Consider the following 24,103-nt stretch of genomic DNA (forward strand, 5'->3'; position numbering starts at 1 on the left):
CCTCTGGGAACATTTAAGTTAGCGACTCTTGGTTGGAGGGATTTTACACCCCTGTTGGACATGTAGCAGTGCCTAGAAACATTCCTGGTTGTCACAACAGAGAGGGAGCCACTGACATCTCATGGATAAAGGCCAGGGATGCTGCCGAATGTCCTGCAATGCACAGGACAGCCCCCACAGGGAAGAACTAGCTTGTCCACAAATGTCAACTGTACTGAGGCTGAGAGACCCTTTTCAATGGCTGCTTATTTAAGGAATAAAAAGTGGGGTGTACCTTGAAGACTAACACTGACCTTGCAGAGACCTGTCTTCTTTGTACAGCATAATTCACTCCCTAGTACGGCTTTCCCATGTTTTGCCATTTATGCCCACGCTCCTATTGCAGAAAGAAATCTATGTTCCTGTGTTCATTTTCTTGACCTGAAGTCTTGGGGAGGCTCTGCTTTGTTCATCTGTTTTCTCTGGCACAGTGTCCTCTCCACCGACTCTCTTTATGAGCTTGACTCCAGCTCTCAGTGAAGAGAAAGACCATTATTACCCCAAGTTTTGTGGCTGCTCCCAGACCCATCACCCGGGCGAAGCTCCAACATCAGGCAGAGCAGGCAAGGTCTCCGGCTCCAACTACTCCTGTTCCAGGCCAAGACCAGCTGGGAACCAACTGAGGCAGGGGAGGGTTTCCCATTCCTTTCCAGCTGTCTTTCCAGCTCCATAACTCCAGTGTTCTGTTGCCCTTCTTTCTCCCCCTCTGCTCCTGCTTTAGACAATTCATGGAATTCTTACCCTTATCTGCTGGTCAAGGTGTCCCTTCCAATATCTGAGCCTCAAGACTAATTTCTTTCAATCATCCCTTTAAGCCTCATTCTCAGAAAGGATCAAGACTCAAAAAAAAATTATTATTGGCAAAGTGTGGCCCCTTCCAGCCAGCGTTGCTTTCAACAAGGGACCCTGTTCAATGAACAGAAGCGTTCCTGGTGGAATGTGGGGCATGTTAATTCAAAGTGCACTTCCCAGCCTTTTTCTCACTGGCTTCCAGAGCTTCTCTCTAAGCCTGGGAGGGTAGGGCTTTCTAATGCCCATCAGTGTGGCCAAATATGCACAGATATCCAAGTCACCCATTGGTGACTGGTGGAGCCTGCATGAAACACAGGGGCTTCGAATCCTGTGAGATCCTGCTTGGTGGGAAGTGGGTATGGAATCCTTGCAGGATATCCCAGGATCTTCCTTCACACATGCTCCCTCCACCATTTGTCCCAACATTACCCTATCTCCCCTCTGCCTCCAGACTTTTGGAGCTGTGTGGTTTGAAGAGCATTTTTTTGTGAAATGCTAGCTCACATCAACCAGTTGGCATCTTTTTTTTCTCAGAGAGATCCTCAGCAGATGCTTGGCTCTTACAAAGGATCCTCAAGCTTCATTTGTGCAATATCCAGAGTCCTCTTGCTCCTCTCGGGCATGGGAGAACTCCAGCCAAAATAGCTCACATTCTTTCCCCAGGCTCTCCTTGTGCTCTTTCCTCATTAAGTAAAGGTAATTAGCCAAAGGCAAAACAAAACTTGGAATTTCATTGTTGGGCAAAAGGTAAAAACATTTGAGAACCAGCCTGAAGCACTATAGGGGACACTCAGTCTAGAGGGAAAACAGATCACAATGAACACAGTCAGTCTGAAAAATTCTCTGATAAATGTCCCATGTGGCTACAGGAGCCCAGAAGTAATGGAGCAACTATCTGAGCAGGGTGGCTGGGGAAGTGGTCTCCTGGCCTCAGAACTAAGTAACATCCTCAGGTGACAAACGCTGCCTCTTGCTGTGGCGCCAGCAGTGTAGTAGATGGCTTTAGTTTTCATTGCATGAATGATTCCAAATGTCAGTATTACTTTAGTGTGCACTGCTTTATGAGGGAATCAAAGACTGATTTTCCATATAATCTAAGAGACAAACTATACCTGAGAAAACAACAGTTTCACTGTTGTTTTGGCCTAAATTGTGCACTGTTTTCTGTTTTCTCAGCTTGCTGACTTTGCCCTGGAATAAGCTTCATCTGACTCTAGATGAAGTTCTAACACTACCTACAGCCACTTCTGCCCTCAGGCCATCATGTTGTGTACAGTAATCACTGACAAATTGTTTTACAGCTGCAGCAAAGTGGGACAATTGCTTAGTATACCCCAACAAGTAAGTGGCACCAAACGTATTTAGAGATGCACTTTAATGCTATGGTGCCAGTCAATCCACTCTATTCCTCCCTACATAAATGTCATTAACCTAGGCAGCTGCTCCAGGCCTGCCCTTTCCTTTCAAACTCCCACAATGATTCTACCATACTCAGACGAGTTTTGATTTGGTTTGATTGGTTTTCACAAGACACTTATGTGTTTCAAGCAACTTTTTCCTTTTTAACTGAAACGAAGAGCAAAGCTCTCATAAGTGCGTCTCCATCCACAGATTCAGGGCATTGTAAGCCATGGTCATGCTGATTATGATCAATCATGCATTATCATATTTAAAAATCAGAAATGGAACCAGAAAGACCAATTTTATATAGAGCCTGCCTCTTCCAGCACTTCACACTGCAATACAAAGAAAGCCCTCCAGAAGAACAGGAGAGGAAATGTTTACTACAGTCTAAGGAGATATGGGGAAATTAGAACAAAGGGGATAGAGCTGAACCTTCCAGTCTGTGTAGAATTTCAAACAGTAGAGAATAAGAGAAAGTCTCTACAAGATCAATGCCTCAAGCAAGATACCATTGTAGAGAAGATTAGGGCCTAATTTTTTTAAAAAATCAATGAATACTGCTGGAGATCAACATTTTGGGGAAGGGCAGGGATGGGAAAGAGCCTCAACAAGGAATTCAGAGACAGGATATGTAGGGCAGGTGATGGTAAGTGAAGACTTTATTCTGTAGGAATGGAAGGCCGTCAAGACTTCAGAAAATACTCCAGGTGCATGGGGGAGAGGAAGATATCCCAACAGCAGGAGTAAAAACTCCAATCTAGACACCAGCTGTGGAGAGGAAGGGGAAATAGTAATCACACTGATCAAACTGAAGTCAGGTTGGGCATGGGAAGTGAAGGGTTGGTATGAAGAAAAAGGCAACGATCAGACCATACATGTGAAAATATTCTTTCAGTCTAAGGTCCAGGGTAGGAAATCAACAAATGCTCTTCTCAGTTGATGATTTCAGGATTTGGAATATAAGTGTCAGGTGATGATATTTACTGGAACCAGGAAAAGAAAAAGCAGGTGCTGGGGAAAGATAATGGGGTAAGCCATGAGCATGTTGCATTTGGGATGCTTAAGAAACACCCAGAGGGAGATGAATAAGTGACACTGGATATACAACTCTGGAACTCAGGGAAAGATCTGGAATAGAGGTAAAATCATCAATGTTCACAGTTCACAGGGGAAATCACAAAAAGTAAACAAGAAGAAGAAATAAAAGAGCATAGAGGCATTGAATCCTTGGGAGCATCAGCATCTGCCACAGGACACTGTGCCCAGACAGGCTACGCATGGCCCCACCACCTGTATCTCCAGAGTCTAGCACAGGCCTGGCAAAGATCACTTTGCTCAGTCAAGTTTTCTGACTAATGGAATGAACCATCTTAACAAGGCAGACCATTGTATCCCAAGAGTGGGCAGAGATGGGACCTTACCTTTGCAAGTATCAACTCTACCCACTTTGTGGTTTCTCCTTTAGAGAATAAAAATGATGTCACATAAAGCTGTATAAAGCTTGCAAGCCCCACTTTCCAGTGACCTCAGCTTCTGCAGTGTCTGGAACTCCCATGCCTCCCCACGGACTCTCCCTGCCTTCACGTGTTTGTGTTTAATCTCCACATTAGAGTCAGGGCAAAACGAAACTCCTTTGAACTTGGGACACTCTTAACATTCTCTTTCATAAAGAGAACTCTCAAATCAAGAAAAACCTGGTGGGACGGTTGCATCTTTTCATTTAATTAATTAATTTATCATTTTCTAAGAGCCTGCCCTGTACAACATGTGGGAAGTTCAAAATACCTTTAAAATGCGTGTATGTGTGTGTGCGCACACCTGCATGTGAATCTTAACTTGTAATCTATCAGTAAGCACTGTTCTCTGGGCACACTCAGAAGAGGAGGACAAGTGAGGGTGGATTATGATGGACATCTTCACAGAAGAAGTTTCGAGAACAGAGCCTTAAAGGCTAAGTAAGTTGATTTGCTTATTTATTTGTTTGTTGAGGCAAAAGGAACCACATAAGCAAAACTGTGGAAACGAAAGGGACTGAGGGTAAACTATCGGAAAGGTGCTGGAGTAGAGTCTCAGAAGGGACTTAACTACATGTGACATGATTGATTTGTGCTGTGGGAAGATCGTTCTGGTAGCTCGTGTGGACATTGGAACAGAGCCTGGAAAGATACCTGAGCACCTTTATGACAAGGTGCCTCCTTTGCATCCTCTTGTTAGCCTTGCAAAGACTGACACTAGTAAATGGATCCAATCATAGGAAAGATCATAGACCTAAGGTCATACACAAAGCCTTTGCAACTGGCAGAAAGAGCAACACAGGGAGGGGTCAAGCCCAGACAAGGGAGGGGTCAAAAGGATACTGCTCAAGAAAGTAGTGGGGAGATGGGAGTCTAAGCTGTATTTACAGGCCTTGATTTATCATAAATATTTTTTTCCAATCATAATTAGATTTATACTTAACTTCCTAAAGCCTCTTCTGTGTTCAAAGAAGGTCAACATTGGACCTGGCTCAAGCCTCAGCCCCAGCCCTAGGGAAAATACAAAGCCATCTTAATCTTGGGAAATCCAAAGAAAATGTCAGCTTGCTGTGGCTTCTCTCACTAGGCCTTACTCCTAGTAACTTACATTTTAAGAACTCTGCTGACACAGAAACCATGATGCTATGGAATTCAAGTGGGATTTACTAAGGACTCTTATAGTCTGATGCAATCCCTAAATTATATTTGGGGAATACAAGTTAATCACTTATTCAGGGTTTGAGAGTCTTTATTATCCAAAAATCAATTTTTAAAAATACTGATTTAATTGCTGGCACATTTAAATGACTTTTCATAGATGTACTTCAAGCATTTTTCACATACAGATTCAAAGGAAGTAGAGATAGAATGGCCTAATTTCTACAGTAATTTCTTAAGATATAAGAAGTAAGAACAGTAAATTCTGCTCTACAGTTCTAGATGCACAGCCGTCTCCTTCCTGGCAAGAGACAGAAGCACAGCCATATAAAGGACTCTCATTTTCAAGCCTAGGAAACTTTTATTTGTTCATTTTCTCTCTGGTTCAAAGAATAAAAAACATATTGCTAGATCAGGGGCCTGGAAAGGGACTTTTACCCCACAGCGGATGATGGGGTTGGTGCAGGCTCTGCATCAAGAAATTTTCCAACGATGATGACAGCCGTGCAGGTGCCTGCTGAGTCCTATCTGTGCCTTCTTTCATTCTCAGCCTCTCCTCTGCCCTGGTCTACAGCTAAAGCCCCAGGGGAAGGTTTAGGAAGTTTACCAGTAGGAAGAAACTCCCACTGGTTATCCAGAGCACTACCACCAATCCACTTGGTATGAGGAAAAGATAAACCTCCCATAGGAAAACTCCTTGAATAATCTGAAAGTGAGATGGAAGGAGGACAGGTAGCTGATCATCAAAGAAAAGGAAATGGATAGACAGCACTTCCCCATCAACTGGTGGTTAACACCTCCCAGGAGGGGAAGGATGTACTTTCCAACACAAGTGATTACCCCCTGGGGTCACTCTTCTTGCTCCTTCTTTTGGTCACATAAGCAAGATATGAGGAGGAGGGGACATGAGAAGAAAATAAACCTAAAATCTATAAAGGGGCCAGATACCCCCCAGTCCCACAGATACCAGCTCTGGGTTCCTTCTCCTCTCCAGTGAAGTCTGTTTCTGTTTATCCCTTAAATAAAACTTGTTTTCTTGTCTGGGCATTTCTCAGGTGTTTAATCTTCAACACTAGGGGAACAAGGACACAATCCTGATTTTCAAGACCAATATCAAAAGGATCAGTGATTCATTACAAGTGGGAGCATATGCTAAGGGTGTCTCTACAAAGATGAAAATTCACCCAGGAGAATCATTTACATTTACCATTTACTCCCAGGGCTTTATCTTTCCACAAAACTCATTTTCACCTCATATCATATCTGAACTTTTAAAACACAGTTATCACCCACCCAGGAAGTCCATTCCAACGTTCACTAAATTTGTTACATTTTAAATTCTTAATATAAGCCTATCATTTATAACAACTTATGAAATTTAATTCATTTTCCTTTTTCTTTCTTGTTATGCTCTTTTATTTTCTCCAGATGTCATAATGAGAAAGACCATTCAGAGAAGAGTGCAGAGGTTCGAGTCTGAGCACCAGGCAATAATGCTGGAACACCTTAGGTCCATGAACCCTTCTCAGGTTCAGATTCCTCACGTCTCAAAGGGAGAGGATCTTCCTGAGCCTTCTGATCCCATAAGACTGTTGTGAGTTTCAAACAGAAGACAAGTCCATACACACAGTCTGAAACCAACCATGAGCCAGAACAAAGACAGGAGTTTCAAAGTTTCCATAGATACATCAGACATCGTGTAGTTTCCTTTGATTGTGATCCATAACTTTGGCCTTCAAATATTTCACAATCTTAGATTTAATTTTTAAATAACCTAGCACTGCTGGTTACACATTCCACAACACTAGCTAACTATAAAGTAAGCATCTAACTTTCTCACCAAAGACTTAACCAGTCATTGCTCCATATTAAAATCTATTTAAATTATAAATTTTATGGTAACCAACCACCATCTAAATTCCTTTTAAATTTGAGGGATTTGCCAATGTGTCTTAAGATACTGATTGCTGCAGTCTGATTAATCTTTCAGTTCACAAATATGTATGAAGCAAACACTCTGCAAAGTGCTAGTTACAAAAACCCGTGAAACTACTAGTAAGTTAAAGAAAATTGAGAGCTGGGGACAGTGGTACATGCCTGTAATCCCAAAGACTCAGAAGACAGACAGGAAGATTGTAAGTTCACTTTTTTTTATTAATTTTTATTTTTTAATTGTTTGTTCTATTTAGTTATACATGACAGCAGAATGATTCACTGTACACAAATGGGGTACAACTTTTTGTTTCTCAGGCTGCACATGATGTAGAATCACACCAATCATGTAATCATACATGTACATAGGGTAATGATGTTTGTCTTATCACACCAACTTTCCTACCCCTTGCCCCCTCCCCTCCCCTCATTTCCCTCTAAACATGATGAAGATTTGGGCCTACTCTTTCTTCTATTTGGTGCAGGGTCTCTGGTCTAATTTCTAGGTCCTTGATCCATTTTGAGTTGAGTTTTGTGCAGGGTGAGAGATAGGGGTTAAACTTCATTTTACTGCATATGGATTTTCAGTTTTCCCAGCACAATTTGTTGAAGAGGCTATCTTTTCTCCATTGTATGTTTTTGGCACCTTTGTCTAGTATGAGATACTGTATTTATGCAGGTTTGTCTCTGTGTCCTCTATTCTATACCATTGGTCTGCCTGTCTATTTTGGTGCCAATACCATGCTGTTTTTGTTACTATTGCTCTGTAGTATAGGTTAAAGTCTGGTATTGTGATACCTCCTGCTTCACTCTTCCTGCTAAGGATTGCTTTGGCTATTCTGGGTCTTTTGTTCTTCCAGATGAGTTTCATGATTGCTTTCTCTATTTCTATGAGAAATATCATTGGGATTTTAATTGGAATTGCACTGAATTTGTATAGCACTTTCGGTAGTATGGCCATTTTGACAATATTAATTCTGCCTATCCAAGAACATGGGAGATCTTTTTATCTTCTAAGATCTTCTTCAGTTTCTTTCTTTAAGGTTCTGTAGTTTTCATTGTAGAGGCCTTTCACCTCTTGTTAGATTGATTCCCAAGTATTTTATTGCTTTTGAGGCTATTGTGAACGGAATAGTTTTCCTAATTTTTCTTTCAGAGGATTCATCACTTAGGAATAGAAATGCATTAGATTTAGGAGTGTTGATTTTATATCCTGCTACTTTGCTGAATTCATTTATTAGTTCTAGAAGTTTTCTGGTGGAAGTTTTTGAATCTTCTAAATATAGAATCATGTCATTGGCAAACAGTGATACTTTGAGTTCTTCTTTTCCTATTCATATCCCTTTAATTTCTTTCATCTGTCTAATTGGTCTGGCTAGAGTTTCAAGAACTATGTTGAATAGAAGTGGTGAAAAAGAGCATCCCTGTCTTGTTCCAGTTTTTAGAGGGCATGCTTTCAATTTTTCTCCATTTAGAATGATGTTGGCTTTGGGCTTAGCATAGATAGTCTTTACACTGTTGAGGTATGTTCCTACTATCCACATTTTTTCTAGTATTTTGAGAATAAAGGGGTGCTGTATTTTATCACATGCTTTTTCTGCATCTATTGAAATGATCATATGAGTCTTAACTTTAAGTCTACTGACATGATAAATTACATTTATTGATTTCTGGATGTTAAACCAACCTAGAATCCCTACTTGATCGTGGTGTACTATCTTTTTAATATGTTTTTGCATGTGATTTGCCAGAATTTTGTTAAGAATTTTGCATCTATGTTCATCAGGCATATTGGTCTGATGTGTTCTTTCCTTGATGTGTCTTTGTCTGGTTTTGGTATCAGGATGATACTAGCCAATGATAAGTGAGATAAGCCATTCCCCCAAAACCAAAAGGCCAAATGTTTTCTCTGTTAAGTGGATGTTGATACATAATGGGGGGATGGAGGGGGTAAAGGAAGAAAGGAGGAACTTTGGATTATTTATGTGGTGCTGCAGCTAGCACTAGGATTGCAAGTACAAGGCCAGACTCAGAAACTTAGTGACACCCTGTCTCAAAATTTAAAAAACAAAAGCAAAACAAAACAAAAAAGGCTGGGATATAACTCAGTGATAAAGCACCACTGGGTTAAATCCACAATATATAAAAAATGTTGGGGAGGGTAGAATTGAGGAGCCCACTTATAGATTGGAATTTTAGGAGAATTTTGTGGGTACTTCTATAAACTATAAACTATATTTTCAGCTTTCCATACTTAATATTAAAAATTACAATGATTCAAAACGTATCTTTGCCTGTAGAGGCTGTTTGATTTGTTATAAGTCCCATCCTTGTTCACTTTCAACCAATAGCTAATCTAAAACCTTTTACAAAATCGACAGCATAAGGGAACTTATAGTGAAGTTTGGAGGGTAGAAGACCCCAAATCAGCTGACAGAACACTAAGATTTTCTTGGAAGGAGTCTGCATAAAATCTTTGCACTGATGTTTAAACCTGCTCAGTAATATCTATGAACTTAACTTCAATTTTTTTTTTTTGCATCATCATTAATAGCTTTTTATTTAAACATCCCAAGGATTCATTTAAAATAAAAAAGAGCCCAATCTCATTTAGAAATAAAAACTGAATAAAAGCACATAAAAGGCCCCATAATTAGTATCCCAGTTCACAACAGAGTGCTTACTCTGAAAAGCTAGTCACCTTTGTTACAAAGGCACAGCAGTCACCTGAGGTCCAGATTCCAACCCCACTGCACATCAGCGCCACACTGCTGATATGCACCTCGACATGCTAGGAGAGCGATGGAAGTTCCCAAGACTTCCTAAGGAGCTATAAATTCTTCCTATAAATAATTCAAAGAGACCAGACCTTAAGACCAATATAGGCTTAACGAAAGGGACCAGAACATTCTGCAGGGGCAACTTTCTTGAGGAAGATGATTTTAAGGTGAAAGTCTGTCACAGTGACAGACAAGCCAACTATGAAATGAGCAACTCCTAGGTGCTAAAAAATACTTTCTCATGAGCTCCACACAGAAGCAGGACCAATCCTCCCAGACCACTCCATCAATCTTCCCATCAGTTTTCAGTTTTTAAAAATATAGACTTTACAGCTCAGAAGACATTCTGTATTTGGTTTGTCACCAAGGGCCAATGGAGACCAGGCCAGTGTGTGGGGTGTCCTCACCGGGGTGTATCAGGTGCTGTGGGGTTGCAGCCTGGGGTGGCTTCGGGAAGGCCAGCTTCCTCTGCCCTCAGCTCCTCGCCCAGCCCGTCCTCTGGCAGCTCAGGGGTGGCTGTGCTGTCACTGGTGAGAGCAAGCCCCTCTTTCTTCTTTTCTCCAGACACCTCCAGCCCCATCATCCTGAGATAATGAAGCCGTTCATTCTTGGGCACGAAAGTTCGAATTGAGGCCTTTCCCCGCCAGCCACACAGCACAATGGGGCACTGCAGGGCATCTGGATTCGCAGAATCTGGCTCATACTTCAGCACGACACTTCCTTTTGCCAGGTCCTTGGCTTGACTGTATGTCTCGTTGCTGAGTTTTCTAAAAAAAGGATTTTCCTGGGTCAACAATGTCTTCACATCTTCCATTAATATTGTAATAATTCTTGAATTAATAAATGGATACAACGTATAGATTCCCTCCTGTGCCAACCGGAAGGCACAATCAAATTCTTCACCACTGTTATTTCGACACCAGACTTTTATCCCTGTGTTAATAACCTTCATCCTTTCACTGTTATTCAAAAGCACATTCCTCAGCTCCTTAGAAACCATGTAGAGTTGCCTTTTCTTCCCTTCTGTAGTTCGAGTTAGCAAATTCATTCTTGGGAATGACGGATCCAAGGCATAAAACTTCTCAATAGGTGGAAATAATGGGTCATCCTCGGGAATGAACACAAAAGGGTCTTCTTTAAATCCAAATAACTTCATTTTCTTTGACGGAGGAGGACCACACACACCATCTTTCTTATTTTCATTATTCTCTAGATTATCAGGTGTCTGAGTTATTTCTGAGTCACCAGTTCCCGTGGTCAGCTGGCTTTCTGGCTCCATGGTGTCCACAGGTTTCCCCTCTGCACAAGTTGCAGGGCTCAACTGTGTGGCTTCTCTGGTCTCTGAAGACTTACCCTGTACCTTTGGTTGACGTTTATTCCATGGCATGGAAGATTTTTTCACTAATACTGCCACAAAGAACCCTCCAGTATTTTGATGATGTGGTAATATTCTAAGGCACCGCTCCAAGTGCATCGCCCGTAACTTTTCCGGGTCCTTTGGTGGGAACATGGTAGGTCGAATCTGGGTATGCCTGCTATGGGGAACGTCGGCCCAATCAGCAAACCACTGCCCATCTCTGGTCATAACCTTCCACTATGTAACTCCTGGCATCCACTTCAGTCCTGGCAATTCTGCAGATACGTCAGCAAGTTCAAGAGCACCTTCGCTTTTCTCCAGAAGAGATGCTATGACAGCTTCGTCCTCGATGGGGTTCAGGGAGCACGTGGAGTACACCATCCTGCCACCCTCGGCCAGCTGCTCAGCTCCTCGAGTGGCGATTCACAGCTGCAAGCCATGCAGCTGCAAGCTGTTTAAGGTGGTCCACTTCTTCCAAACATCAATGTTTTTTCTCATAGTGCCATCTCCACTGCAAGGGACATCACACAGAACTCGGTCATAGAAGAGAACCTCTTTCCTTCCGTCCACATCTATGGTGAGTCTAGGTATGCTGGATGCATCATGGTTGACCACCATGATACAGGGACTGCTCAACCTTTTGGCTTGATGAACAAGCAGATAGCAGCGCTTGTTGTCCACATCATTAGCGATCACAAATCCCTCTGGAAAGGGCACACTCATGTCAGCATGCAGCATTTCAATCAACTGCGTGGTCTTCGATCCAGGTGCTGCACACATATCTAAGATCTTATGATGTGGCTGAACATTAAGCAGCAGCGGAGGGATCATGCTGACGGCTTCCTGCCGGCTGATGTTTCCAGATTCAGTTTCGCTAACCAGGAACTGATGAAACCTTTCCAATTGTGGAGATTTTCTCAAGATTTTCCGACTTAAATTTGTGTGCCAGGCAAGTTCTTCAGGATACCAACTTAGTGGCTGTGGAACTTCAACTTTCTGACCATCTACCTCCAGGTCTTCCAATTCCTTGAAATATTTGTTCTTCAAGCAATGCAGGATCTCTTTTGCATGGCTCTTGTAGTCGGTGATTCTCAGAGTGGCCGGGAGGGGCTCCCGGAGAGCCTGCATGAACTGGTCCCACTCGCCCTCGGGCACGATCTTCAGCTCCTGGTAGTAGTGCTCGAAAAGCTTGTTCTCCTTGACGATCTCGGGGTACCCGCCTTCCCAGCCCGCGTCGCTGCGCTTCCCGCCGCCCTCGGCGCCGTCCTCCGCGCCCTCGGGCCGCGGCTGCTGCTGCTGGAGCCGCCGGCCCCGCGCCCGCCGCCCCATGGCCCACGCGGCCGCGCACGCTGCGCGCCTTAACTTCAAATTTTTAAGTGCCAAAAACAATTGCACCAGATCAGGTCCAGAAACACATTGGTGGACTAGAAAGGGAAATATTTTTCAAAAATCTGAATTTTATTTTCACCTATTATATTGTTGATAAATAGAAAATTCACTATGTGAAAACCTGACACATTTTGGGGCATAAAAGATCCATGTGTGTACTCTGAATATTGGGTACCATGACCCATATAATTATAGAGGGCAGAGAAAGCACCATGGGCTCACAACCTCCTAAATAAGTGCATCCATGAATTTGTAATCTACTCAAAATTTTCTAATTAATTAATAAGATTTTTTGAATTTCATTTCCCTGTTAAACAAACATTTCTGAACCTGAATAGAAGCATACTATTCAGGTTTATAGCTTCAGGAAAATATGAATTGCCTTAATATTTACTAATCACATAGACAGCTCAAGTACCATAATTTTAAATTAAGCTTTCTTAACTTGATCTTTTCTTTTAAAATGTGTAGATCCAACAAAGAAATCTACATTTAATTACACCTTAAATAAATAGAGAACTTTTGGGAAAAGTTAACATGAACCATTTCATAACACAGAATCTCTTTGATAAATTTGGTTTTTACATATAACAACCTCCTCTTTCACTTAAAAACCAAGCAAGCAGTGCGAAAAAGTACAGTTAAAAAAAAAAAAATCTTGCTGGTATTATGAGTAAACTGGTAAGGTAGCTAGTTCATACCTCTACAAGGATGAGCCTAACCTTATCACTTAAGGGACCTGGTTTTGGTAACTCTAGTCAGTTAAGTGGTTTTATGGTTTTGTAGTGTGGTGGTCATTTTCATTTTCAGTAGCTTTGAAAGAAAATAATGTGATCAGCCAAAAGCAAATTTCCAAAAGAATTAATATGTTACTATAAGAAGATACATTGAAGAATTAAGTAGCTAAAACATATTGTTTTATTTTTAGAATCAACCTTTTTTATTAAAAATCATAAATTTACATAGGGCAATGTTGTTTGATTCATTGTTATTTTTTGCCTTCCCCCCCACCCCTCCCACCCCTCTTTTCCCTCTATACAGTCCTTCCTTCCTCCATTTTTACCACCCTCCTTATCCCTAACCCTAAATCTAACCCTAACCCTAACGCTAACCCCTCCTACCCCCCATTATATGTCCTCATCTGCTTATCAGCGAGATCATTCGTCCTTTGGCTTTTTGAGATTGGCTTATCTCACTTAGCATGATATCCTCCAATTTCATCCATTTGCCTGCAAATGCCATAATTTTATCATTCATCATGGCACAGTAATATTCCATTATATATATATGCCACAGTTTCTTTATCCATTCATCAATTGAAGGGCATCTAGGTTGGTTCCACAATCTGGCGATGGTGAATTGAGCAGCTATGAACATTGATGTGGCCATATCTCTGTAGTATACTGATTTTAAGTCCTTTGGTATAGGCCAAGGAGTGGGATAGCTGGGTCAAATGGTGGTTCCATTCCAAGCTTTCTGAGGAATCTCCATATTGCTTTCCAGAGTGGCTGCACTAATTTGCAACCGCACCAGCAATGTATGAGTGTACCTTTTTCCCCACATCCTCGCCAACACCTATTGTTGCTTGTGTTCTTGATAATCGCCATTCTAATTGGGGTGAGATGAAATCTTAGGGTAGTTTTGATTTGCATTTCTCTTATTACTAGAGATGTTGAACATTTTTTCATATATCCGTTGATTGCTTGTACATCTTCTTCTGTGAAGTGTCTGTTCATTTCCTTAGCCCATTTGTTGATTGGATTATTTGTATTCTTGGTGTAGAGTTTTTTGAGTTCTTTATAGATTCCGGAAATTAGCACTCTATCTGAAGTATGAGAGGCAAAGATATTCTCCCACTCTGTAGGCTCTCTCTTCACATTACTGATAGTTTCCTTTGCTGAGAGAAAGCTTTTTAGTTTGAATCTATCCCAGTTGTTGATTCTTGCTTTTATTTCTTGGGCTATGGGACTCCTGTTAAGGAAGTCTGATCCTAAGCCAACAAGTTGAAGGTTTGGACCTACTTTTTCTTCTATAAGATGCAGGGTCTCTGGTCTGATTCTGAGGTCCTTGATCCATTTTGAGTTGAGTTTTGTGCAGGGTGAGAGATAAGGGTTTAATTTCATTCTGTTGCATATGGTTTTCCAGTTTTCCCGGCACCATTTGTTGAAGAGGTTTTCTCTTCTCCATTGCATATTTTTGGCACCTTTGTCTAGTATGAGAAAATTGTATTTATTTGGGTTTGTGTCCATGTCCTCTATTCTGTACCATTGATCTACCTTTCTATTTTGGTACCAATACCATGCCGTTTTTGTTACTATTGCTTTGTAATAGAGTTGAAGATCTGGTATTGCGATACCCCCTGCTTCGCTCTTTCTACTGAGGATTGCTTTAGCTATTCTGGGTTTCTTATTCTTCCAGATGAATTTCATAATTGCTTGCTCTATTTCTGTAAGGTACATCATTGGGATTTTAATTGGAATTGCATTGAATCTGTATAGCGCTTTTGGTAATATGGCCATTTTGACAATATTAATTCTGCCTATCCAAGAACAAGGGAGATCTTTCCATCTTCTAAGATCTTCTTCAGTTTCTTTTTTTAAGGTTCTGTAGTTTTCATTGTAGAGGTCTTTCACCTCTTGTTAGATTGATTCCCAAGTATTTTATTTTTTTTGATGCTATTGTGAATGGGGTAGTTTTCCTAATTTCTCTTTCTGAAGATTCATCACTTATGTATAAAAATGCGTTGGATTTATGGACATTGATCTTGTAACCTGCTACTTTACTGAATTCACTTATGAGTTCTAAGAGTTTTCTGGTGGAATTTCCAGGTTCCTCTAAATATATAATCATGTCATCAGCGAACAGGGATAGTTTGAGTTCTTCTTTTCCAATTCGTATCCCTTTAATTTCTTTGGTTTGTGTAATTGCTCTGGCCAGAGTCTCAAGAACGATGTTGAATAGAAGTGGTGAAAGAGGGCATCCCTGCCTTGTTCCAGTTTTTAGGGGGAATGCTTTCAGTTTTTCACCATTTAGAATGATATTGGCCATGGGCTTAGCATAGATGGCCTTTACAATGTTAAGGAATGTTCCCACTACCCCAATTTTTTCTAATGTTTTGAGCATGAAGGGATGCTGTATTTTATCGAATGCTTTTTCTGCATCTATTGAAATAATCATGTGATTCTTAACTTTTAGTCTGTTGATATGGTGAATGACATTTATTGATTTCCGGATGTTGAACCAATCATGCATCCCTCGGATAAAACCCACTTGATCGTGGTGCACTATCTTTTTAATATATTTTTGTATGTGATTTGCTAAAATTTTGTTGAGAATTTTTGTGTCAATGTTCATTAAGGATATTGGTCTGAAATTTTCTTTCCTCAATGTGTCTCTGTCTGGTTTAGGTATCAGGGTGATATTGGCTTCATAGAATAAGTTTGGGAGGGTTCCCTCCTCTTCTATTTTATGGAATACTTTGAGAAGTATTGGAATGAGCTCTTCTTTAAAGGTTTTGTAGAACTCGGCTGAGAACCCATCTGGTCCCGGACTTTTCTTTGTTGGTAGGCTTTTGATGACCTCTTCTATTTCATTGCTTGAAATTGGTCTATTTAAGTTGTGTATGTCCTCCTCGTTCAGTTTAGGTAATTCATATGTCTCAAGAAACCTGTTGATGTCTTCAAGGTTTTCTGTTTTGTTGGAGTATAGATTTTCAAAATAGCTTCTAATTATGTTTTGTATTTCACTCGTGTCTGTTGTGATATTTCCTTGTTCATTCCGAATTTTAGTAATTTGAGTTTTCTCCCTCTTTCTCTTTGTTAGTGTGGCTAAGGGTTTATCAATTTTGTTTATTTTTTCAAAGAACCAACTATTTATTTTGTTAATTTTTCTGATTGCTTCTTTGTTTCAATTTCGTTGATTTCAGCTCTGAGTTTAACTATTTCCTGTCTTCTACTACTTTTGGTGTTGGTCTGCTCTTCTTTTTCTAGGGCTTTGAGCTGTAGTGTTAAGGCATTTATTTGTTGATTTCTACTTCTTTTGTTGAATGCACCCCATGAAATAAATCTTCCTCTAAGTACTGCTTTCATAGTGTCCCAGAGATTTTGATATGATGTGTCTTTGTTCTCGTTTACTTCTAAGAATTTTTAAATTTCCCTCCTGATGTCTTCTGTTATCCATTCATCATATAATAGTGTATTATTTAATCTCCAAGTATTGGAGAAGTTTCTGTTTCTTATTCTGTCATTTATTTCTAATTTCAATCCATTATGATCTGATGGAATACAAGGTAGTATCTCTATCTTCTTGTATTTGCTAACAGTAGCTTTGTGGCATAAAACATGGTCTATTTTAGAGAAGGATCCATGTGCTGCTGAGAAGAAAGCATATTCGTTCTTTGTTGGATGGTATATTCTATATAAGTCAGTTAAGTCTAAATTGTTGATTGTGTAATTGAGATCTATGGTTTCTTTATTCAATTTTTGTGTGGACGATCCATCCAGCAGTGAGAGAGGTGTGTTAAAATCACGTAGTATTATTGTGCTGTGGTCTATTTGATTTCTGGAATTGAGAAGGATTTGTTTGACGTACCTGGGTGAGCCAATGTTCGGGGCATAGATATTTATGATTGTTATGTCTTGCTGATTTATGCTTCCCTTAAGCAGTATGTAATGTCCTTCTTTATCCCTTCAGACTAGTTTTGGCTTGAAGTCCACATTGTCTGAAATGAGGATGGATACTCCAGCTTTTTTGTGTCCATGTGCATGGTATGTTTTTTCCCATCCTTTCACCTTTAGTCTATGGGTATCTCTTTCTATAAGTCTCTTGCAGGCAGCATATTGTTGGATTTTTCTTTTTAATCCAATCTGCCAGTCTATGTCTTTTGATTGATGAATTCAGGCCATTAACATTCAGGGTTATTATTGTGATATGATTTGTATTCCCAGTCATTTGACTCATTTTTGTTTTTTGACATGATTTGGTTTCTCCTTTATTTGGCTATTCCTTTAGGCTAGTTCCTCCCGTTGCTGATTTGCATCATTGTTTTTCATCTCTTCCTCATGGAATATTTTGCTGAGAATGTTCTGTAATGCTGGCTTTCTTTTTGTAAATTCCTTTAGCTTTTGTTTATCATGGAAGGATCTTATTTCATCGTCAAATCTGAAAGTAAGTTTGGCTGGGTATAAGATTCTTCGTTGGCATCCATTTTCTTTCAGGGCTTCGTAAATGTTGTTCCAGGCCCTTCTATCTTTTAGGGTCTGGATTGAAAAATCTGCTGATATTCTTATTGGTTTCCCCCTGAATGTAATCTGATTCTTTTCTCTCGCGGCCTTTAAAATTCTGTCTTTATTTTGTATGTTAGGTATTTTCATAATAATGTGCCTTGGTGTGGGTCTGTTGTAATTTTGTATATTTGGAGTCCTATAAGCCTCTTGTACTTGGTTTTCCATTTCATTCTTCAGATTTGGGAAATTTTCTGATATTATTTCATTGAATAGATTGTTCATTCCTTTGGTTTGTTTCTCTAAGCCTTCCTCAGTCCCAATAATTCTTAAATTTGGCCTTCTCATGATATCCCATAATTCTTGTAGATTCTGTTCATGATTTCTTACCATCTTTTCTGTTTGGTCAACTTTGTTTTCAAGATTAAATATTTTGTCTTCAATATCTGAGGTTCTGTCTTCCAGGTGTTCTATCCTATTGGCTATGCTTTCTATGGAGTTTTTAACTTGGTTTATTGTTTCCTTCATTTCAAGGATTTCTGTTTTTTTTTTTTTTTTTCAGTATCTCTAATTCTTTATTGAAATGATCTCGTTTCCCATATTTGCTCTTTTAACTGTTGATTGGTGTGATCATTTAATGCCTGCATTGCTCTTTCATCTCCTCCTTCAGTGCCTGCATTTGCTCTTTCATCTCCTCATTTGCTTCCCCAATTGTTTTAATTATGTACATTCTGAACTCCCTTTCTGACATTTCTTCTGCTGTGCTGTCATTGAGTTTTATTGATATAGTATCTAGGTTTGTTTGGGACATTTTCTTCCCTTGTTTTCTCATATTGGTCAGATGTCAGTGGGACTCTGTGACTTTGCAGATTTCCTCTATTTGCTTATAGTGTCCCTGTAGATTTCCAGTGTATCACCTCCCAACCTTCAGTAGCCTGAAGTCTTGGAGTAACTTGATAATGCAGTACTTCCGAAGAAAGCTGTCCCTAGCCCACTAGTGGTTCCAGAGCTTGGAGCTGGCTCTGTGTGAAAAGGCTCTCACTGGGAGGCCTGCTCCAAGAAGCTGGCCATGTGGGAGGAGCCCACTGCTGGAGTGCCCAGGGCTGCCTGGAGAAGACTCTAGCTGCCCTGCCGTACTCTAATAAGCTGCCCGAATCCGGGCCTGCCGCCCAGGCTGAGCTTCACCGGGTGGGGGAGACTCACCCCATGGTTCTATTTTAGTCCAAGTCTCTCAATGCCTCCCCTTTTGAATCCTGGGTTCTGGAGTGACTGGAGATGCAGTCACCCTCTAGTCTGCCATCTTGGATCGCCCTGTGGAAGAAGCCTGTGGCCGGAGGCGGGCAGGGCCACCTGGAGAGGTCTCTGGCTGCCCTGCCCTGGTCCCAGAGGCTGCTTGCGGGTTGGAGGTCTCCGCTGGCTTAACATATTGTTTTCTTCAAGGGCTACAGAGAAGTGATTAGCTTTTTTCTAAATCCAGCAGCAATATAAGACTCAGAACTCTGAATGAGCCTATAAATGTCACTAAAACTGTTGGACAAAATACTTTTATTTTTAAGATAATTTAATTTCATTTCACATAATTTTTCATTTTAAAATATTTGACAAAGATTGAATATATTCAATATATTCAACATGATTTGATATGTACACACATTGTGTAATGATTGACACAATTAAATCACTAAAAATGTCATCACCCATGATTTTTTAAAAATGGGTAGATTAAGCTAACAAAATAAGCCTGAAACTTTCAGAAGAAAACAAAAGCAAAAGGAAAAACATCTTAGGAATTACATGAATTCTGAAGTCACTCAAATGAAACCACAGAAGTACTAAATGAAAACATGAGTGAGTTCCACTTTAACTTCAGTGTAGAAAAGGTTTTCTATCTAAAGCCAGAAATAGAGACAAAAAATCTGAAAGAAAATATCTATAACAATTATCACAGATAAAGAACTTATATCCATTATTTGAAAGAACTCTTAACATTCAAGAGGCAAAAGACTAAAAATTCTTAGGAAAAATGTGCAAAAACAGACAATTTACACACACAAAAAAATGGCTTAAAACATATGAAAAGATATTTAACTTCACTTATAACAAGAGAAATGCAAATTAAAACTATGCTGAGGTGCATTTCTTACCTATAGACTGGAAAACATTTAAAAAATGTAACAACAGGTAGGTATGGTGGCATAATTCCTATAATTCCAGTTATGGAGACCTAGGAAAGAGAATGGCAAATTCCATGTCAGCCCTGGCAACTTAGCAAGACCTTGTCTCGAAATAAAAAATAGAAAGGACTGGGAATGTAATTCAGTGGTAGAGCACCCCAGTATCAATCCCCAGTACCACACATATACCAAAAGTATAGCAATGCCCTGTTAGTGGGGCTATGGAAAAGAATCAGACACTCTTCTGTGTTACTGGGTAGAACTGCAAAATGGGAAAAATTCCAAATGAATGGTATTTGCACAAGATCTCGCAAAACTACATGTGTGCTTATCCTTCTACACAGAAATTCTCCTGCTAGAAATTTACAAACAATACAAAAATTCATATGCACAAAACTATGGTACTTTCATTTGTAAGTGCAAACTTTTGGAAACTACCTATATGTCCAAGCATAGGAGATTGGGTGAATGAACTATGGTGCATACACAAAATGGAGTATAATGCAACTGTCAAAAAAGAATGAGGTGACCTCTAGGAACTGGTATGGAGTGATTTCTAAGACATATTAAAGGAAATAGCAAAGTAGTAAAGAGCATTTAGAGTACATTAAGTATATTCACACACTCATGCAGAGAAGAAGAGAGAGTACGTGCATATAACTTTGTGAAAGGATGAAAAGAAAATAAGAAAAACACATACAATTCATTATTACCCAAAATAGCTACAAGATGGATTAATCAGAAAACAGTGAAATCAGTTACTAATTTTGAGTGGGGGAAACAGAGTGTAAGGTATAAGACAGGGAGTAAAAAGTCTTAGCCTTTGAAAACATCATTATCCTACAAATTCAAAAATAAAATCAAATAAAAAAAGAATAGGAATGGAAGAGGAATATCTAAAACTTAAAAAAACACCATAAGCACAGTGAATGGGTGTTGGGCAAAAAGAGAATCCACGTAACTGTGAACAGTGTTAGATTGTATTCTTTTAGTCTGGGAAAGAGCAGAGTGTGGGAGAAAGCGGGAGAAATGCAAATGAATCCTTAACTCTATGCAGTAAGTTTACTACGGTATGGGCTAAGCAGTTTGAAACTATCCTAAGTGTATTATAGGATTACACAAATGAGTAAATGTGACAATATTGTTGGGATACAGTGCTCTTAGTAAGGAGGAAGGGAATTGCAAATATGGAACACAGAAGGCAAAACCACCAGTGGGCATTAGAATTGGAATTTAGACTTGTGATTTAAAAAATAGGCATATGTACTTATATATGTATGTTTATGTCCATATTTATATGTTTGCATGTGTGTACAAACATGTATAGTTCCTACCTCCCTTCTGCTGAAAGGACCAAGAAATAAAGATACCCCAGCAGCAATGAGTATACTTCAGCATCCATCTTTTGGTCTCTAATACCATTCCCCACTACAAGGAACCAGGGTTTCTTGGAAAAATGGTTGACTCCAGAACATGTGCAAGATAAGCCTGAAACGACTTGTAAACCAGTTAGTGAGAAAGTGCTGACAGATATCATGGAAGTGTCACAGACACAGGAGCCAACTTGCAGGGACTCACACTAGCCAAATATATGACAAGTTGAGTACCCAAATAATTAACCGCAATAACTCTAAACTGTTAAAAAAAATAGGATTCCATGCATCCATTACAATAATGCATAACTGAATAGATAAGGTCTCTTGCTTACAGAAAAATGTCAGGGACCTACTGGTAACTATCAAGAGAGTCCTGGGTTAGAACATCACTATTTTACAGCCACCATGGTAAATCACCATCAATGGATGGTAAAATCCAGGAGAAAATTTGATAAGGTGTAGGATATTTGCATGATGTTTATAAGATGCATTTAAGTTGAAGGGAGAAAAAAACAATAATTACAACCATTATAAAATTGGGCAATATCTTAACCAAGTGATCAAAATTAATACCACAAAGATGTGCACTATGTACCTAGTAAGATTCCCTGAGAAGGATACATCACTTATCTGGTATTTCAGTTGAAATTCTTAACCTCAGATTAATCAGGAAGAAACAAATACAAAATGAGGAATGCATTATTTTTAAAAAGGGAGAGCACTCTGTAATCTTCAAAAACTCAGTGTCATAAAAAATAATGATTACAGAAATTTTCCAGAAGCTTAAAGAGATATGATGACAAAATGCAGTACCTACCCCTGGACTGGACCTAGTTTTGGAAGGGCAAAGTGCTCTCAAGGAGATCATTTGATCAATTAACAAAACTGGAATGTAGATGGTAGGATAAATGAAAGTACTATATCCATGGTCACTTATGAAGTTGACAGTTCTGTGGGCATGGAAGAGAACAGTCATGTGAGAAAGAGGCAGAGATTGGAGCAGTGCATCTACAAACCAAGGAGGGATGTTTTAGTCAGCTATTTCATTGCTGTGACTAAATGATCTAACCAGCACAATTACAGAGAAGGAAAGGTTTATTTGAGGGCTCACGGTTTCAGAGGTCTTAGTCCATATAAGGCCAAATCCATTCTTCAGGGCTCAAGGTGAGGCAGAACATCATGGCGGAAGAGCATGGCAGAGAGAAGCAGCTGCATCATCAGGAAGCAGAGAGAGTCTCCACTCTCCAGATACAAAATATATACCACCCAAAGCCATACCCAAATTCCAGTCTCCTCCAGCCACACCCAAACACTTCAATTAGTCCCATCAGGGATGAATTCACTAACTGGGTTAAGACTCTTACAACCCAATCATTTCTCCTCTGAACCTTCCTTCGTGAGCTTTTGTGGGACACCTCACACCCAAACCATAACGAGGGCAAGATGGGAAGCCAGGAGAGCATGAGCAGGTTGTCCTTTAGGGCCTTTAGAAAGAGCACAGTCCTAGATTTGGGGCATTTAACCTCCAGAACTGTGAGAGAAATGTCATCCTAAGTCACCTGGGTTTTTGTGATTTCTTATAGCAAGCTCTAGAAAACTCATAGGAAAGGCAGATCTGGTTACAGTGATACAGGATATACCTTACACTATTTTTACTTTTGGAAACATTTTGTAAGTTTGAAATATTTCCGAATAAAATCTTTTTTAAAAAAGGTAAAAGCAAAAATCTTTTTAAAAAAAGGTAAAAGCAACAACAACAGAAACGAAGTTATAGGGGCTGCTAGGAATCTTAAGGACACTGTCATGCTGCTGTTTCCCAGGACCCGAAGTCAGGACTTCTGAGTGCAACTTTGGTCTAATGGAGAGGACCACTGTCATACCATTGTCAGGAGTGAGCTGTCAGTGACACAGAGCAAACACATTTATGTCTTTCCACAATGTCAGAATTTATTGAATAACAATAAGTTCACAGGCTACGCCACTTTCATCACTGGCAGTTCACTAATACTTGTGTGTCACCTGACAGTCATAAGCCAGACAGTCATGAGTTCTTTAATTCCAATCTTAATTTTAAATGTCTATAACATTCCAGTATATAACACATACTTCACACAATGATAAAAATATATAAACAGGTCACAGAAAGACTAAGAGTTAAAGCAGCCTCAAGGTTACAGGATGTTATGCCAAGAGAACAGGAAGAGAGAGATGACTTCGGAGTCCCAGAGTCATGGTAGGTGGTCAGATAAAGATTTTAACAAACTCAGGTCTACTTTGTCAAAGCAAAGGGTTTAGACTGATGGTAGTTTCAGTTTCAGCAGGTCAGCTCCAGGTGTGATTGGAATAGGTCATACACAGTCATTACAGGTAGGAGAAACTATACTGTGGGGACAGGAAATCAGAAGTCCGTCATGGTGATTCTCCTGGGCAAGACTCATGATGACTAATCAGATGATGGGGTTAAGGGGCTGCCATATTCATTCTCAGGGGGCTTCTTTTATGGGTCTCAAGTGAGGGGTTCCCATCTGGTGAGGCTGATAAGCTCCCATGTCTGGTGTTACTGATATAATTTGGGATGTCCACGTGTCCAGGTACTCCTTGATTTAGTTTGATTTGTTGGCATGTATAAGTTATTTATCAATTTGTGCCTTAAGGCAGCACCAGGCAGATGGTGACTGCTTCCTCGTACAAACAGGGTATGGAGTCATTCTACCTTGGCACAAAATGGAGTAGCTAATGGAAAACTACTGCTTTACAAAATGGATTGACTCAGGTTTCAGCACAGCCTGAAAACTGCTGTTCTATACATCAAAGAGTACTTCTGAGCCAGGCCTGGCGTGTCCACCACCACCACAAATTGATACACAGGAAAGGATCACAACGTTTTCAAAGAAATTATCAACTTATTCTGAAAACAAGAGATGGAACAAAAGGAAGAGAGCCTTTCAGACTGACCGACCACTGTG

The 24,103-nt window shown here is 40.0% G+C and overlaps 2 protein-coding genes across 2 annotated transcripts; both read right to left on the reverse strand.

The window, feature by feature from the left end:
• Positions 1-10,022: 10,022 nt before the first annotated feature.
• On the reverse strand, positions 10,023-11,204 carry LOC306644151 (RNA cytosine C(5)-methyltransferase NSUN2-like; the record flags this gene model as incomplete). The annotated part of the gene is made up of 1 exon (XM_079110788.1): positions 10,023-11,204. One exon carries the CDS (start codon positions 11,202-11,204, stop codon positions 10,023-10,025), a length of 1,182 nt encoding a protein of 393 aa, XP_078966914.1.
• A 195-nt stretch (positions 11,205-11,399) lies between these two features.
• On the reverse strand, positions 11,400-12,327 carry LOC306644152 (RNA cytosine C(5)-methyltransferase NSUN2-like; the record flags this gene model as incomplete). The annotated part of the gene is made up of 1 exon (XM_079110789.1): positions 11,400-12,327. The coding sequence occupies exon 1, from the start codon at positions 12,303-12,305 to the stop codon at positions 11,400-11,402; it is 906 nt and encodes a 301-aa protein (XP_078966915.1). The 5' UTR covers positions 12,306-12,327.
• Between the last annotated feature and the right edge of the window lie 11,776 nt (positions 12,328-24,103).

This window comes from Sciurus vulgaris, assembly GCF_902686455.1.
Source record: "Sciurus vulgaris genome assembly, chromosome: 14".
Lineage (NCBI taxonomy): Eukaryota > Metazoa > Chordata > Mammalia > Rodentia > Sciuridae > Sciurus > Sciurus vulgaris.